Source organism: Leucoraja erinacea, chromosome 14 (assembly GCF_028641065.1).
Source record: "Leucoraja erinacea ecotype New England chromosome 14, Leri_hhj_1, whole genome shotgun sequence".
Taxonomy (NCBI): Eukaryota; Metazoa; Chordata; class Chondrichthyes; order Rajiformes; family Rajidae; genus Leucoraja; species Leucoraja erinaceus.
Genome location: NC_073390.1, coordinates 39,066,359 through 39,083,055, shown reverse-complemented (window position 1 = coordinate 39,083,055; position 16,697 = coordinate 39,066,359). Strand labels below are relative to the sequence as shown.

General features: G+C 43.0%; 1 protein-coding gene across 1 annotated transcript in view; it reads right to left on the bottom strand.

The window, feature by feature from the left end:
• The window catches only part of dis3l2 (DIS3 like 3'-5' exoribonuclease 2), a 178,458-nt gene that overhangs the window by 13,281 nt on the left and 148,480 nt on the right, over positions 1-16,697 (bottom strand). Inside the window, exons 15-18 of the mRNA XM_055646207.1 lie at positions 9,500-9,683; positions 6,201-6,287; positions 2,768-2,915; positions 308-438 (exon numbers count right to left, since the gene is read on the bottom strand). Of these exons, the coding sequence (XP_055502182.1) occupies positions 308-438; positions 2,768-2,915; positions 6,201-6,287; positions 9,500-9,683 (550 nt within the window). The remainder of the gene's footprint in view (positions 1-307; positions 439-2,767; positions 2,916-6,200; positions 6,288-9,499; positions 9,684-16,697) is intronic.

Here is a 16,697-nt window from a genome sequence, read left to right as displayed (position 1 = left end):
AATTAATTCTCATCAGTAACACGCAGCAGCTGAACTCACAACCATTCCCAGCTGCTATTAGGCAGGGCCTACACTGCAGGACAAGGCGCTGGTCTGCGCTGATTTTGTCAGCAAATACTGACAGGGAGAAGGCCAAAAGCACACTGACAGTGGACATACGTAATGGGTGTCAGCCACAGCTCCACCAGCAATCCTTCTCACACTTGCACAGGGTGGCCTTCAACCTCAGTCCGTTCCCTGCTCCTGCTGCAACTGACATCAGCACAACAACCTTGGGAGTCAGATAAATAATCCTTGGTATCCTTACCTTCACAAAAACAGAGAAATATATGTCTGCGCTGAGCTCCTGCACCTTTTTTGAGGCACTTTTTTTCTCGTTGCAATGGTCTGCTTGTTTCTGGATCTCACTTTTATTAAGGCCCACCTGTTGAGCAGAACCTGAAAAACAAAATCCAGAAAAGCAGCAAATATTAAAGGCAGCTGTTAAACGATAATTCTAATGTCAACATGGAGCACTTGAAAGTTTATTATTGGTTTAGCGGAGTTTATAAAAATGGCTAATTATTCCACTGGAGAACAAAATTAAAATGTTGCATTGGTAAAGTGCAATCATTGTTGCTACAAGTTATCAACCTAATATGCCCATTTCAATTGATATTATAGTTACATTTATACTTTGCCTCGATGCTGGCGGTTAATTAGGAATTCACAGTTTGAGACTAATTTGTTCTGTGAATAATAAAATGTGAGATTAAGTGGTGAGTTGACCACCAAAAAAACAAAAAGTTAGTTTAGTTTAGAGATACAGCGTGGAAACAGGCCCTTCGGCCCATTGAGTCCGTACAGACCAGCGATCCCTGCACGCCTGCGCTATCCTACGCCCACTAGGGACAATTTTACATGATACCAGGCCAATTAACTTACAAACCTGTACGCCTTTGGAGTGTGGGAGGAAACCGAAGATCTCAGAGAAAACCCACGCAGTCAGGGAAAGAACGTACAGATAGCACCCATAGTGAGGATTGAACCCGGGTCCCTGGTGCTGTGAGGCAGCAACTCTACCGCTGAGCCACCGTGCAAGTTTTGTAACTTTCAGTGGTAGTTCTTTCATTTGTAAGGCGGATGTTACTTACCCAGGAGTTTCAAGGAAAGGATGCTTTATGCAAAGGTACAATGGATATTGTCAACAAGCAAAATATTGTTAGCACAGTTATATTTCTACACTCTCAGCAGCACAGGCAAAACCAGGCAATCGCACATCACATTGTTTATTAGCCAAACTCTGCTTTTATTCGGAGAGACTTGGTTAGAACTGAAGACCAAAACAGAAATAATCTCCAGCCTTTTCCTTGCACTAACAAAACAAAACAGCATGGTCTAAATGATTTGGAATTATTACTAAAGAGTTATTGCTGTCAGCATCACTGCCACAGTGGCTCCAGAGAAAACCGTGTGAGAGGGAATGGGAATCTTGCAGCAACTCATCCACAAGAAAGCTTTTCATATTCAATGTCTTTTGTTAGAGTCAAGACAAGAGGCGAGTGTTTTATTGTCACACTAGACCAAGTCATACAGGCGCAACAATTAAATTCTAACTTGCAGCAGCACAGCAGATATGTTAGAAATTACAAAGTAAAATACTGTGAGTTTTATGGTGTAAATACTCATCTCAGCCAGGATTGGTTGACAGGTCATTGTTTATAATAATGACTTGCATTTAACTGTAGGGGCCAGGATGTTTGCCAGTGCTATTGACATTGTGAGTGCACTCATTAGCCATGAAGCAGGAGGGTGTCTGGGGATTGTTAAATGCAGCTAATGGAAATCAATTCACAGATGTGTGCGGAGTGTAATCGAGAACCAGAGGATACAGGTTTAAGGTGAATGGGGAAAGCTTCAATAGGAACCCGAGGAGCAAGGGTGGTAGGTGTATGGAACGGCACGGACCAGGTGTATAGGGCAGCACGGTGGCGCAGCGTTACAGTTGCTGCCTTACAGCGCTTGAAGTACCTGATACTCGGGTTTGATCTTGACTACGGGTGTTGTCTGTACGGAGTTTGTACATTCTCCTTGTGACCACGTGGGTTTTCTCCGAGATCTTCAGTTTCCTCCCACGCTCCAAAGACGTACAGGTTTGTAGGTTAATTGGCTTGGTGTATGTGTAAATTATCTCTAGTGTGTGTAGGATTGTCTTAATGTGCGGGGATTGCTGGTCGGTGTGGACTCGATCGGCCGAAGGGCGGGTTCGCGCTGTATCTCTGAACTAAACTAAACAAGCTGCTGGAGGAGGTAGTTGAGGCAGGTACTATCATGACGCTTAAGAAACATTTAGACAGGTACATGGATAGGATAGGTTCAAAGGAATATGGGCCAAACTTAGGCACGTGGGACTGGTGTAGATGGGGCATATTAGTTGGCGTGGGCAAGTTGGGCCGAAGGGCCTGTTTTCATGCTGTATGACTATGAGGAGGTAGCTGAGACAATATTTAGAAGACATTTGGATAGGTACAAGGATAGGAAAGGTTGAGGAATAAGGGCAAAACGCAGGCAGGTGGGACTGGCTTAGATAGGGCATCATGGTTGGCATGGACGAGTCGGGCTGAAGGGCCTATTTGCGTTCTGTGTGACTCTATGAATCTATAAACTTTGGAGATTTGTTTTCTAAGTTGATTCCTGACAATGTTTTAAACACATTCACTCAGATGCAGATACATACAAACACACATTCATTCACAAACCCAACTGAAGCAAAGCTCGTACAACTGACCGATAGATGCAGCAAGTAGCCGGTGGACAATGACATCAGCATAACGACGGATGGGGGAAGTGAAGTGCGTGTAGAAGGGCACATTGAGTGCATAATGGCGGAACAATGCCTCATCAAGGAGGACTCCAGTGCAGAAGTACTGTGCCATCTGGAAAGAGATTAAACATTTTGCAATGAAAGATGACGGGTAGTTTGTAGATGTAATATAAATTTGATTTCCAATTTTACTCTGCATTTTACATTCTATTTGGTCAACTGAAAAAAGAAAGGCCCCAAATGGTGCAATTGGATACTTTAGTATACTCGTTTAACCAGTTTAAACACAAAATCTGAATAAAATCTGACGGAGCAAGCTATATCATGCAAAAACGTTTTTCAATGTCTTTTGTCATAAGATTAAAAGCTACACACTGCAATAATTTTCTAGTTTCACCATCACAGTCACATGCACAAAACGATCATTATAGCTGGAATGACCCAATGGATGCAAAAATCAGAAATCTAGGAGAAAATGAAAAATGGGGCGAGAACGGACTTTTCAGAGACTTGTAAGTTGCAAGATGGCGTTGGAACGTGGCGACTCTCTGCCTGGAAGAGGATCTATTATACACATGTGCAGGAGGGTTGGACTAGATAGAATGCAGAACAAGCGTTTCACTGGATCTGTACACGTGACAATAAATACACTACATATTGTTATACACAAAATAAATTGATTTTACATTTCATAATGTCAATATGTGAGAATACAGATTTAATCCAGTAACAAAAATATTCCTACGATCAAGTACATCATGAGAGAATATATTTAAAATTCAGATAATTGCAATGGAATTACAATATTATTATTCCGTCTCGAGGTGTAATTAATAAACTATGCTTTCTGAAAAATTGATGCCTATATTTTTGAGTTACAACATAAAACATCGTTTAACTTTATACATTTTTCTGACTATTGAAGAATGCTTCATCAGGAAGGACTCCAGTGCAGATGCACTGTGCCATCTGGAAAGAGATTAAATGTGTGTGCATTGAAAGATAACAGGCATAATTTATAGACTGGTTTCTGGTGTGTACCACTGTCTAACTGTGCCTCTATGGAGAATGAAGAACAAGATGTGAGGAAGGACAAAGATTCTGAATGTCGCAGAGTGAATCAAGCCATTGTCCTCAAGTTACTTCGCAACAACAAACTCTTTAACGGGAATGTTTTTAATTCAGAGGGCTCTCCCTTACACATACTTCAAATCATTCAGTTGTCAGGGTGCAACGATCTAGGTGTGACACATCACTCTCTTTACCGTTGAGAAGCTAATTGAATGCACCGCAATATCAACCATGTTCATGGAACACCTTAACTATTACACCATCGTATTGCTTTGTATATGTTCAGACATTTGGGGAAATAAGAAAAATATATTTCCCCCCCCATTATATTTGCATTATGATATATTAGAATACAATGCAGCTGCAAAGCTATGAATAAATATATTTTGTTTTAAAAAAATCTATCTTCTGATATTTCCTCCCACAATTGAGTCTCAGGAGTGTTGCCAGTATATTTTTAAGTGGCGGCTGCTACAAGAGCTTCACAATATGTGCCTATGGCAATATTCCTTGCACTCTGGACAGCAAATGCTAAAATATTCTAGCAGATGACTTATGAAACAAAAGACAAATACCATGATAAATTAAATTCCTCTGTATCTAGTAATAGAAATGCTCTACCTAAAAATGATGCAAAAAAAGCACTGCTAGGCAACCACATAAAACACCAGCACATAATAACAGAGGGAAGTTGGGTGGTGACTGTCAGATACCGTGTCACATGCCATTCAGATTAGAAGAAACAATATATTGCTGCTTTCCTCGTGCCTATGCATTACTGGACTTCAACAATATGTACAGTATATACAGTATGTAGACAACTGCAAACATCTAACATGTAAAAAAAGATACTACAAATGTACTGAATATTAGTTTGATTTGCCTTTCCTAATAAATGATTAACACGGATGGAAAACAATCGGACGGAGCAAATTAACTGGCAAACAAAGAGGTGCTTTTGGCTTGAACAACCTCTGGATAATTCAACACATTTGCACAAGAAAGTGAGGAAATTTAACTTACATAATATTAGCAACTTGATTTTTTCCCAAAACCTTTTATTTTGATATTAAACCGTGAGGAATTGCATCATACTGGCAAGCAATAAGTTCAGGCAGTAAACGTTTGTGCCTTTCAGAGACCAATCTGAGGATAAACAGTACGTTGGATCTCACTACATCTAAGTGTGCTTGCACACCAAGTGCAGAAGCCCAGAGAACTGTGGGAGGATTAATGCATCAGTTTGCATCAAGCCTGTCAGTTGTGGAGCTTAGGGAGAGGGAAATGACTTCACAGGGGGAACAATGACCCAATGATCACCCGCAGGTTTTACCACCAGCTGGGGCAGTTGCCCCGACAACATACTGAGTGGGTGGTGCCCTGGAGGTATCGGCATGGTGGCTGCTGGCGTCTCTGATGCTGTAGGGTGGGGTGATGGGCCGACCACATCCACAGCAATGGACTCTGCAGCCACGGGGTCACCATGGGTAATGATTCTGGACTGAACCGACAGGGTTTGACCCAAAGAGTCTTTCAGGAATATTTCCTTAACTCGAATACAATACTTGAGGCAAGAAGGGAAATATTAGCCAAGAACTGGGGCCTGCAGTGGAGCAAGTGTTGTTGCCAATAAAACCCGCCACCATCCATCAATGTCTGTGGCGGATTGTCCACTTTTCCAACTCCTGTCACTGTCTCAATTTATAATTGAATAGAGTTTGTTAAGTTATGCCTGAGTGTGCGATTTAAAAACACAAGACCACCTTCATTTAACCAAATGCAAACACAGGGGAGCACTGATCTATTAGCAACCAAAATCTCCGTTCAACATCAGCCTTTTGCAGAAATACTGCCCTCTTCACTAAGTAATGATGGTAAACTCTGATAGTTGGCATTAATATCATGCCCACTCTATTTGAAGTGTGGTGTGAGGAATTGATGTCTTTATTTGGGTAACTTGCTTATTTATGAAACCTAACACTCAAATGTAGGGAGACAGAATTTGCCGGATGAGCCCAGATCTGCACAGAATTTGAGGACGGCATTATTCTCAAGGCCAGGTCCTTGCCAGCCATCCTTCCATGTACAATGCTGCGGAATGGTTTCCCATCAAACATTCAACCCAAATGTGAGCACGATACATTATCACATGCTGACGGGTTTGTGAATGTAAGTTTGGTTTTCATCAATAATGCATCTCTCATGCATAAGCAGTTGGCAGAGTTCAAGCAAGTATTCATGAAATTAAAAATAAAATGAACAATCTTTTTAACAAACTAAATAGTAATTTTGTCCAAATAGAGCTGTGTCAATGTAAACGTCTCACCTGCATCGGTCGAGCACACATGTGGGTGAGGACTTCCTTCCTGGCGGCAGAATATTGATCTATTCCCAGTGTTTGATTTAAGCTCGTCTGTTTCACAAATGACAAATAAAGCATTATTACCAGTTACATCTCCTGGACAGCCTGTACTTCCTTCTGTTTCTCCAACATTTCCTTCACCTTTTTATGCTCTTGCCTTCCACCTGATCACATATGTTTGTTCCTGCTGGGTCAGCTGTGCCTGTCCACAGGTTGCACTCATATCCCTGAGTCCGAGGCTCATGGGCACAAGTAGTACTCAGTCTGAGCCCAGTTACAGAGGCGGTGGTGGGGGTGAGATACAATCTGGGAGGTGCCGTCTTTGGGATGAGACAAGAAATGGAGCCCTAGTCTGTTCTTCAAGGGAGGTTTAGTGGCACCACAACAAGAGGCAGAGGACATATCCACGGTGTAGAGATCAATATTTATCCCACATCTGATTATCTGCTCATTCTCAAAGCCCTGTCCCACTGTACGAGTTCACCCAAGAGCTCTCCCAACTTTTAAAAAAATCAACGGCAGGTTAGCGCTAAGAGACGTCCTGAGCTCCGACGTACCCGCTACGTTCATTCTATGTGCTTACCACGAGTTTTGTTTTTTTTTAAACTCGGGAGAGCTCTTGGGTGAACTCGCACAGTGGGACAGGACTTTTACATTGTTATTTGTGGGGGGGGTTAAACTATAAAGGCATTAAAAAAATCACAGGTAACAAAGGATCAAAGATTTAACGACTAATATTTCTCTGATTGCCAAACACCAGGACAAAGATGCTGAGATTCAGATGAACTACCTTTCTTGTACATGTCAGAGCAAGATAGCTCTGATGTTCAGCCATCCATCACCTGAGAGGCGGCACATCGGTAGAGTTGCTGCCTTACAGCACCACAGACCCAGGTTCCATTTTGACTATGGGTGCTGTCTGTACAGAGTTTATACATTCTCCCTACGACCTGAGTGGGTTTTCTCTGGGTGCTCCCGTTTCCTCCCACAATCTAAAGACATGCAGGTTTGTAGGTAAATTGTTTTGATATAATTGTAAATTGTCCCTCATGTGTGTGATAGTGTTGGTGTGCGGGAATCGCTGGTCGGGGCGGACTCGGTGGGCCGAAGGGCCTGTTTTCGTGTTGTATCTTTAAACTAAACTGTTACATCTCCTCAGATTTCCTCGCCATGGATGTGGTCTGATCTGCTGCTATTTTTGGCATTCTCTTTTATTTCAGACATCCAGTAAACTCTGTACGCTGCAGCTGCCACTTCCAATGTTCAACGTTTCACACCGTCAGCAGCAGGTGTTACTGTTGCCTTCACAACCCACACCCCCTCTTTCCCCCTCTCCTCCTCCCTCCAGTGCAATCTACAACACACTTGTCTTTTCACTTCTCCAACTGATCAGGGCCAGTAACCACAAACTTCTTCCAACCACAGATTCTTCCAACCACAGATGCTGCCCAACTTGCCAAATATTCCCACTATTTGTGTTTTTGTTTCGGCTGCCACTTTAGATCTGAATTCTAGACCATAAAAGTTGCTCTGGTTTCTAATTGAAATATTGAAAGGGTAAGAAGAAAAAAACATTATCAAATTATTCCCCTTTTGGTCATTCAGTAAAAATGATGAGTAAATTAATTTTAATGGTTTAAAAACAGGTTCTGGAGATGACAATGTGAATAGAATTGCAAAGGGCTAAATACATTGAGGAATTATTTCAACTACAACTTCAATGAAAAGTTGAGGTTGAGCTAAACACACCTCACGTGCCAGATGATGAAAAATAAATTCACCGAGCTGAGGGGCGGGCTGCACTTTGATTCCAGCCCTCTCTTTAAGCCAGCCTTGGAAAATATCACCACCTTTTTTTTTCTGGACCAGTGGAGGCAGAGGGAGAACCGATGGAAGTACATAAAATGATGAGAGGCATAGATAGTGTAGACAATCAGAACCTTTTTCTCAGTGCCCTGAACTACGAAAGCAACCATCTCTACCATTCAGAAGACATTTTCTTCAGAAAGGTCTCGACACAAAACGTCCTTTTGTCCAGAGGCGCTGTCTGATGCGTTGAGTTACTTCAGCTTTTTGCGTCTATCTCTACCGAGTTGCCACTTTCAGGGAGTTATGGACTTTGACCTCAAGATCCCTCAGCACATCAGTTTTATTGAGCGTCGTGCCTTCAATTGTATATTTTCCCCATACATTTGACCTCACTCGCTGGAGCTTAGAAGAATGAGGGGGGGTCTCATTGAAACACACAGAATAGTGAAAGGCTTGGATAGAGTGGATGTGGAGAGGATGTTTCCACTAGTGGGAGAGTCTAGGGCTCGAGGTCATAGCCTCAGAATTAAAGGACGTTCTTTTAGGAAGGGGATGAGGAGAAATTTATTTGGTTAGAAGGCTGGAGAGGCTATGTCAGTGGATATTTTTACGGCAGAGATAGATTTTTGATTAGTATGAGTGTCAGAGAAGGCAGGAGAATGGGGTGAGGAGGGAGAGATATATCAGCCATGATTGAAAAGACAAAAGACAATGGGCGCAGGAGTAGGCCATTTGGCCCTTCGAGCCAGCACCGCCATTCACTTTGATCATGGTTGATCATCTGCAATCAGTACCCCGTTCCTGCCTTCTCCCCATATCCCTTGACTCCGCTATCTTTAAGTGCTCTATCAAACTCTCTCTTGAAAGCATCTAGAGAATGGCGGAGTAGATTGGATGGGCCGAATGGCCTAATTCTACCCCTATCACATATGACCTTATGACCTCCCAAAGTGCAACACCTCACATTTGCTCAAACTAAACCCCAGCATATAATTAAAGGTAGACTCAAAATGCAGGAGTAACTCAGCGGGCCAGGCAGCGTCTCTGGAGAGAAGGAATGGATGACGTTTTGAGTCGAGACCCTTCTTCAGGCTGATGTCAGGAGAGTGGGCGGGACAGAGATAGAATGTAGTCGGGGACAGTAAGACTGGTGGGAGAACTGGGAAGGGGGAGGGGATGGAACGAGAGGGGAAGCAAGGGCTACTTGAAGTTAGATAAGTCAATGTTCATACCGCTGGGGTGTAAACTACCCAAGCGAAATATGAGGTGCTGTTCCTCCAATTTGCGCTGGGTCTCACTCTGACAAGGCCCAGGACAGAAAGGTCAGTGTGGGAAGTAGATCATGTAAAGTGAAATATTTTTAGTGAAACTGATATTTTCTGTTCTTTGATCATGGAGAGAAGATGAATTCAAAGCATCATTTGGTTCTGAGTTCTGTTTTTCTCAACACTTACGTGCAACGTGCCTGCAGAAGTGAAGTCGAGTTGCAATCCCAGCTGCTCACACAGCTTGATGAGATCATCCAGCATCTTGGTTTGAGGTGGTGGGTGGCGGCGAAGTAAAGCTTGCTCTGGGAATGACTTGTTGATGCTGTGGGCTACAGCCATGTTTGCCAGTAACATGAACTCTTCAACCAATCTAAAAGGAACAACAATTTTTTAGGTCACAAAAAAGTAATGTGCAACTTTCTTGCCTTTGGAAGGAGACTTGTGTGTTCACAGAATCACAAAATGATGTAACACAAGAGACAATGAGGTCTGTATTTGCTTCTTTGGTAGAGTTGCCAATTAAACCCATCCCACCAGCACCATCACCTTCCACCCACTGCCATCTAATGTTCTATCCTACAGGTACTTGTCCAAGTCACAAAAGTCTTTGCTTTCATCAGCTTTTCAGGCCCGGGACGGACGAAGCTGCCATCCTCCAGTCCAGCGAAAGAAGCTGTTGTTGCAGGAGCTCCGGAGAATCGGTCACCAACCTGGGACCTGCGAGCTCCCGATGTCGTCGTCTACTGGGCCCGCGGCCGAAGCTTCCGAGGCTCCGAAGTCGGGCCGCAGCCACAGCGCCACCACAGCCCCGAAGTCGGCCAACTTCGCAATGGTGAGTCCTGGCTCTGCCTCTGGAGCCTCGAGGTTGGCCCCAGTTGGAGGCCGCCAGCTCCGCGATTAGGCCTCAGCGCAGATGGAGACGGAGATACGACAAAGAAAAGGTCGTATCCCCCCGAAGGATGAGACTAAAACAAGTTTACCCCGCCCCCACACATACACAACTAAAAATAAACTAAAACCTACTCCAACAAGTCAAAAGAAAAAAAAAGAAAAAGACAGACAGACTGCAGGCGAGTTGCAGCTGCTTGGTCAGCGCCACCACTCAGGTGGTGGGTCTTTTGAATTCTCCATGCTGGGAGGCAGTGGAAGCTGAGTTACTAAGTTTGTTCAAACTCAAAATCAATACATTTCAATTTAATGGAGAAATGAAGAGATATGAGGACTCTACAGCAAAATCGAGCGTACAGTCAGATGAGCCTTGATCTTGATCAATGGCACATAAAGCATGAAGGACCAGAAGGCATACTCCTATTCTGACCGGAATGCACCCCGTCCACTGTCAGAAACTATCACCCCTTTGTGCACATCTTCCAAATGTACAATCTCCGTTATCTAGACAATGTAGGAAGCAGCTACACAGGAATATCATCGCCATCATTTTTGTCCATATGGTAAATAGCATTTGAATTGGGAAATGAATCAAAATCTAGAGACCCCCCCCCATCTCCCCTCCCCTCACTGACAGCTCAGTAACTTTCACAATGGATGACGGGTGTTCAAAGCATTCGAGATCCCTTCTCATGAGTCCATTGACAAAAACAGCAAATCCTTTTTTTCAAAATTAGGTTAAATGTCAAGAACGTATGGAAAAGTCCATGAACAGCAAAAAGACAAGAGCTTGTAAATCACTGTGACATGAAATTTAACAGGTGTTCAGTTTACAGAAAGACATAAAATAGCATTTTAAATACATCAATATCTTTCACTATAACCTGAATCTATTGATCTTCAGTTCTTTAAAAGATTTAATTTTAACGTTTAACTTGTGATCATTGCAACAAATGAATCCAACACAACTGATCAATGCAACAAAATGTTTATACAAGGAAATCCAGATTCTGGTTTACAAAAAAAAGGTACATAAAGCTAGAATAACTCAACGAGTCAGGCATTATGTGGGAAAGAACTGCAGATGCTGGTTTACACAAGGTGGACACAAATTGGTGGAGTAACTCAGCGGGAAAAGAAGTATCCCTGGAAACATAGAAAAAAAGATGCAGGAGGAGGCCATTTGGCCCTTCGAGCCAGCATTCAAAGTGATCAAGGCTGATCATCCACAATCAGTATGCCATGCCTGCCTTCTCCCCATATTCCTTGATTCTGCTAGCCCCTTGAGCTCTATCTAACTCTTTTAAATTCAGGGAGAAGGAATAGGCGATGTTTCGGGTCGAGACCCTTCTTCAGACTGAATCCCTAGAGAACATGGACCACTATGAAGAAGGGTCCCGACCTGAAACGTGACCTATCTGTTCTCCAGAGATGCTGCCCGACCCGCTGAGTTACCCTAGCATTCTGTCTTTTTTTAAACCAGTGCATCATCCATCCTTCCAGCAGATGGCAGCAGCTGCTAGCCGCTGCGAGATGTTGAAGCAGAAATGGGGAGAAGCCAATCCACACACATGTTAAAGAGAATGTCTTCACTCCAACACTCAAGACAGAAAAAGAACAAAGCAGATGTTTTAAAAATTACTTTTGCAGGATGCACATTTAAAATTAAATATGTTTTACAAATCTCAGGAACCAGAACAGCTGCACATTTGATCTGTTGGGAAGTTTTGCGCAGATCAAAAACACCCCATGCCTCACTTGTTAATCTTTATGGAGTAATGAGTATAGGCTGTTATCACTAAGGGAAACTGTTGTTCCTCACAATACATGCAATCAAATGCTCATACACTATAAATAAAAGTAGGCTTTGGTGTTGTAGAACCTTCCAGCTGGAGGCAGCATAAAGCGCGCTTGAGTACAATTGGAATCGGAGAAATCTCAAATCTCAAAGTATTTTGAACCAATACTTTGTAATAGCAAAAGTAATTGCAAATGTAATTGCAAAATATTTTGAAATAACTTGCCATCTTCAAACAAGTTAAATAAAATGCACCAGAAAGCAGTGGCATTTTGCATGTTGCTCTCCTTAACATGTTTTCTTGTTGTCCATCTGTCCCATCTGACTCAGAAAGTCATTTGATCCAGTGCTGAGACAGAGTGCCGGAGTAACTCAGCGTGCTGGGTCAGGCGGCATCTGTGGAGGGAATGTATATATGATGTTTTGGGCCAGGACACTTATTTAGACTGCTTGCAGGGGTAGGGGAAAGAAAGCTGCAAGTGAGGAGTAGCACAAAGTCAGCCAAGTTATAGGGGGTAATAAGTCACCTAGCCTTTATCTCCAGAAATGCTGCCTGACCTGCTGAGTTACTCCACAACAGTCGATGACAAACATGAAGGTCCAGAACAAAGCTGATGTTTTGCAGCTGGGGGGGTCAGGGATTATTGTGTTCTTCGTTTCACTGTGATATGGCTCATCCTGTTCACCTGACCCTGCTACACACCCTTGAAGGTTTTTCCATTTATCGTGTGGGTCGTCGGGAATCTCAGGCAAAGGGAAAGGCAGCAGCTACCAACTCGTGAAGAATGACCTCTCTCACACCCCATCCTGGAGGTGCCTTCACATCCCCTCACTCTTAACTCCACCTCACTCAGTTATTCCTTTCTTGCACTTTATCTTTTTGCACTGCTTTCCATTACACTACAATCTATGCACCGAAAAATCAACATGTAAAAAAGGTATCAGGGCAGATATCCAGAGACTTGGCCAAACTAGGTTGGCATGGTGACACAGCGGTAGAGTTGCTGCCTCAAGGGCCTGTCCCACTTTCACGAGGTATTTCACGAATTCTCCCAAGTTTTCCCCTTGAATCAAACTCGCAGAATGTTCGTAACGAGTCCGTAGGAGTTCATAGATATATCATAGCGGCTTGTTATGCTAGCCGTAGGTACTCGGGGCATCAGGTAAGTCGGGACGTTTTTTCCAGCCTGGTAAAAAATGCCCACGAGTAAAAAAATGGTTGGGATTAAAGAAATTGCAACTTTTTACTCGTAAGGAGGGCATCGAAATAGTCGTGTTAATTCGTAGACATACTCGTAGGAGTTTGTGAACATAGTCGTGGAAGGTCGTAGATTACCACAATCTTGATTTTTTTTAAGGTCCTTTAAACTCGGCAGAGGTTTTGAATTGTCGTGAAAATGGAACAGGCCCTTCACAGTATCACAGACCTAGTTTCATCCTGACTGCAGGTACTGTCAGTATGGAGTTTGTACCTTCTCCCTGTGACTTGGTGAGCTGAAGGGCCTGTTTCCATGCTGTATCTCTAAAGACTAAAGTAAAGTGGATTGTAATGGAATGGCAACAGGCATGACAAGGGCAACAGACGGAGGGATGCCAGCCTGGACTGTGTGGGCAACATGGGCAAGGTCAATAGGTTCAGCAGCCAGAGATGAGGTAAGACCACAGGTGCTGATGGTACACTAGGGGGAAATGGGCACTATTAGATTGCAGGTGGGATTCTCCAAATTACAATTTGGAATCAAATCTGAAGAGGATTGGGAAGGTTGGATGGTTTGGAAGGCTGGAGATAGTGTAAAAGCTCGATGGACTGAAGGTATTTTTGAGGATAGACACTAAATGCAGAACATTTTTGAGGACATGTGTGCAGACAGCAGAGGTTAAGAGAAGGGCAGTGCCTGAGTAGAACACAGCATCATCATGAACCAACCCCATTAACCATAATCAGAAAAACTTTAAGATCAGATATTTAATGGAAGTAGAGTTGAATGATCATGAGGTGAATTTCATGAGTAAGTTGAATTCGCCATTTAAATAAGTTAGGTCAAAATGACTCCAATTACTTTGAAAAAACGGAACTTAACTGCAGCAGAGAAAGAACATGTTTTGCATTATGTGGCAAGATGGTTTGCGCCCTATAAAAACAGCGTATTATTCAACTTACAGTGAATACTACCAAGGGAGAACAGTTAGTTATATATTAAAAAGGTACATCAAAACATAGATATCACACTCTGTTACAGAAGTAAAACAATACTAAACTGCAGGATGCTCCTAAGCTGTGACTTGCTGAGTTCACAAAACAAACTCCCACAACTGTAGGCTGCCTTTATCTGTGGCAATTACATTTGATGAGCTTAACAAAGTAACTTGGCTTCAATAAAATTCCACTGCAGCGGTGGCATAATAGATTGAGTGTTATACTGAATACTGTTCAAATGTACTCTACTTTCCAGCTTTCCGTCAGAATGTCACAGAACTGCCCACAATGAATTGTATTGTAAAGCAACTTGATTGGAGCCTGCAGCCTCTTAAACCTGCTCCACCAATTAGTGAAACCACAGCGATGCTTCACCTGAACACCACATCTGCTTCTGCACCATATCTCTTGGAATCTGTTGCACTCGAGTTTCAGTTCCAATTGATTCAGCACCCAGAGCATTTTGAGAGAGATCCAGATTTCCAGCTCTTGTGTGAAAACCGTTTCCTGATTTCAACTCCAAAGGCTCACTTCTAATTTTATGATGACTATTTTTTTACACTTCTCCCAAAGGAAATAATTTCTGTGAAAGCACACAATAGAACCTTTTCATCCTTTTAAACATGATCCATTTAACTGAAGTTAATACATGTAACCTTATAATTTAACCCTTAACCACGCTTTGGTTTCATTCAGGTGAACCTACATTAGACTATTATCCAGATTATTAAATTCATTATACTGAAAAACTGACCATTGTTATATTGCAGTTTTTTTAGTTTCAAATTAAATTTTCTCCAATAGGTCCAAGAGAAGAACTTAGATTTATCTACTGATAAATCTAAGGCACAAAGCAAAGATGACTGATTTGTGAATAAAGAATGATACTTTCATACCTCTGGTACTTTTTACCTTTGAAGCTAGAATATTACATTTGCCACAAACATTTAAGACACATACAGTAGCAGCTTGCATTACCTCCGGAGGTCACTAGATGCTTTACCATTCAGGCTATTTATACAGCAGCGTCCTTTATATGGCCTTTATATTTATATTATATTTAGCAGCGTCCTTTATATGTCTAAAGAATGGTTTCGGCCCGAACCGTTGCCTATTCCTTCGCTTCATGGATGCTGCTGCATCCGCTGAGTTTCTCCAACACTTTTGTCTACCTTCCTTTATATGGCAATGAGATATGACAATATAAATTGTGTGGGAGCATCAGTATTAAACTTTGCTCAGAACCTGACAGAATTTTCCCTTGCTTCAAGTAGCATTATGGGAAAATAATATAATACATTTTGAAATGTGTACCTGAATGTTTATGATTAGAACAATTGAAGAAGAAACAACACAAGATCTCATTGTGAGGAGGAGGTGGGGCAAGAGGGGGCTGTGGCAGTGGATAGAAATGAAGCAACAGTCATCACAATGTCAATAAGTTCAGGTCATGCAAAATAACAAGATTCAACGGGATTCAAGCTGCTTTAATGAGTGGAGAGGGAATCCAGGACAGAACTTGGCTGGAAAAACAATACGTTCGCAATGGGAGCTTTCAATGCATTGCACAAGGGGAAAAATAAAAATTTCTAAAGTCAGAGTCCCCGGGATGACTGAAGAATAAAAGTCATATATTTGTTTGATGGTATTAAAAGGTCAAATTTCAACCTTAATTTGACAAGAATGCAATGCACCCTGCATTTTACTATGGGTACCTTTAAATGTTATCAGTATTCCCTGCAGTAGTGGAAATGGGGAGGGGGGGGGGTACGCAGGGGGACAGAGTTCCCCTAGTTTCCAGTTTCCAGTTTCCATCCTGTGCATGAATTCACAGCTTTATCCTGCGCTGCTTAATCCAAGGGCGAGCGAACGAGCGGACAGACGGACAAAAGCAACGTTGATAGTGCAGAATAGATGACATTTCGGGTCAAGACCCTTCTTAACACTGAGTCGGGGAAAGAGGAACAAGAGATATAGACGGTACTAAGGATAAATGAATGGAAGATATGCCTATATCTCCCGTTACTCTTTCCCTTGACAGACAGACAGACAGACAGACAGACAGACAGACAGACAGACAGACAGACAGGCACGCGCACACACACACACACACACACACACACACACACACACACACGGTCTGGGATGGAATTGGTGGGGGGGGGGGGGGGGGCAGGGCCGACCTTTATAGTAAGGGGGCCCCGCGCCAGAGTAATCTACTCTCGGCTCAGGTAGATCTACCCCGGGTGGAGGGGGGAGAGAGGGGTGGAGAGAGAGTAGAAGGGTGGAGGGCAAAGAAAGGTGTAGACAGGGAAGGGTGCGAGAGCGGGAATGGAGAAGGGGGAGCGGGGAAGGTGCGTCGTTCTCTCGCGGTCCCAGGGCAGCGCTCCTGTCCCTCCAGTTGTCATGCTTCATGCCAGCCCCGGCTCCCCCCCCTATCTCTCCCCGGGGAAACGCAGTGAACAATACAGGGAGGACCGGGCTGGGGGTTTGGAGCATCA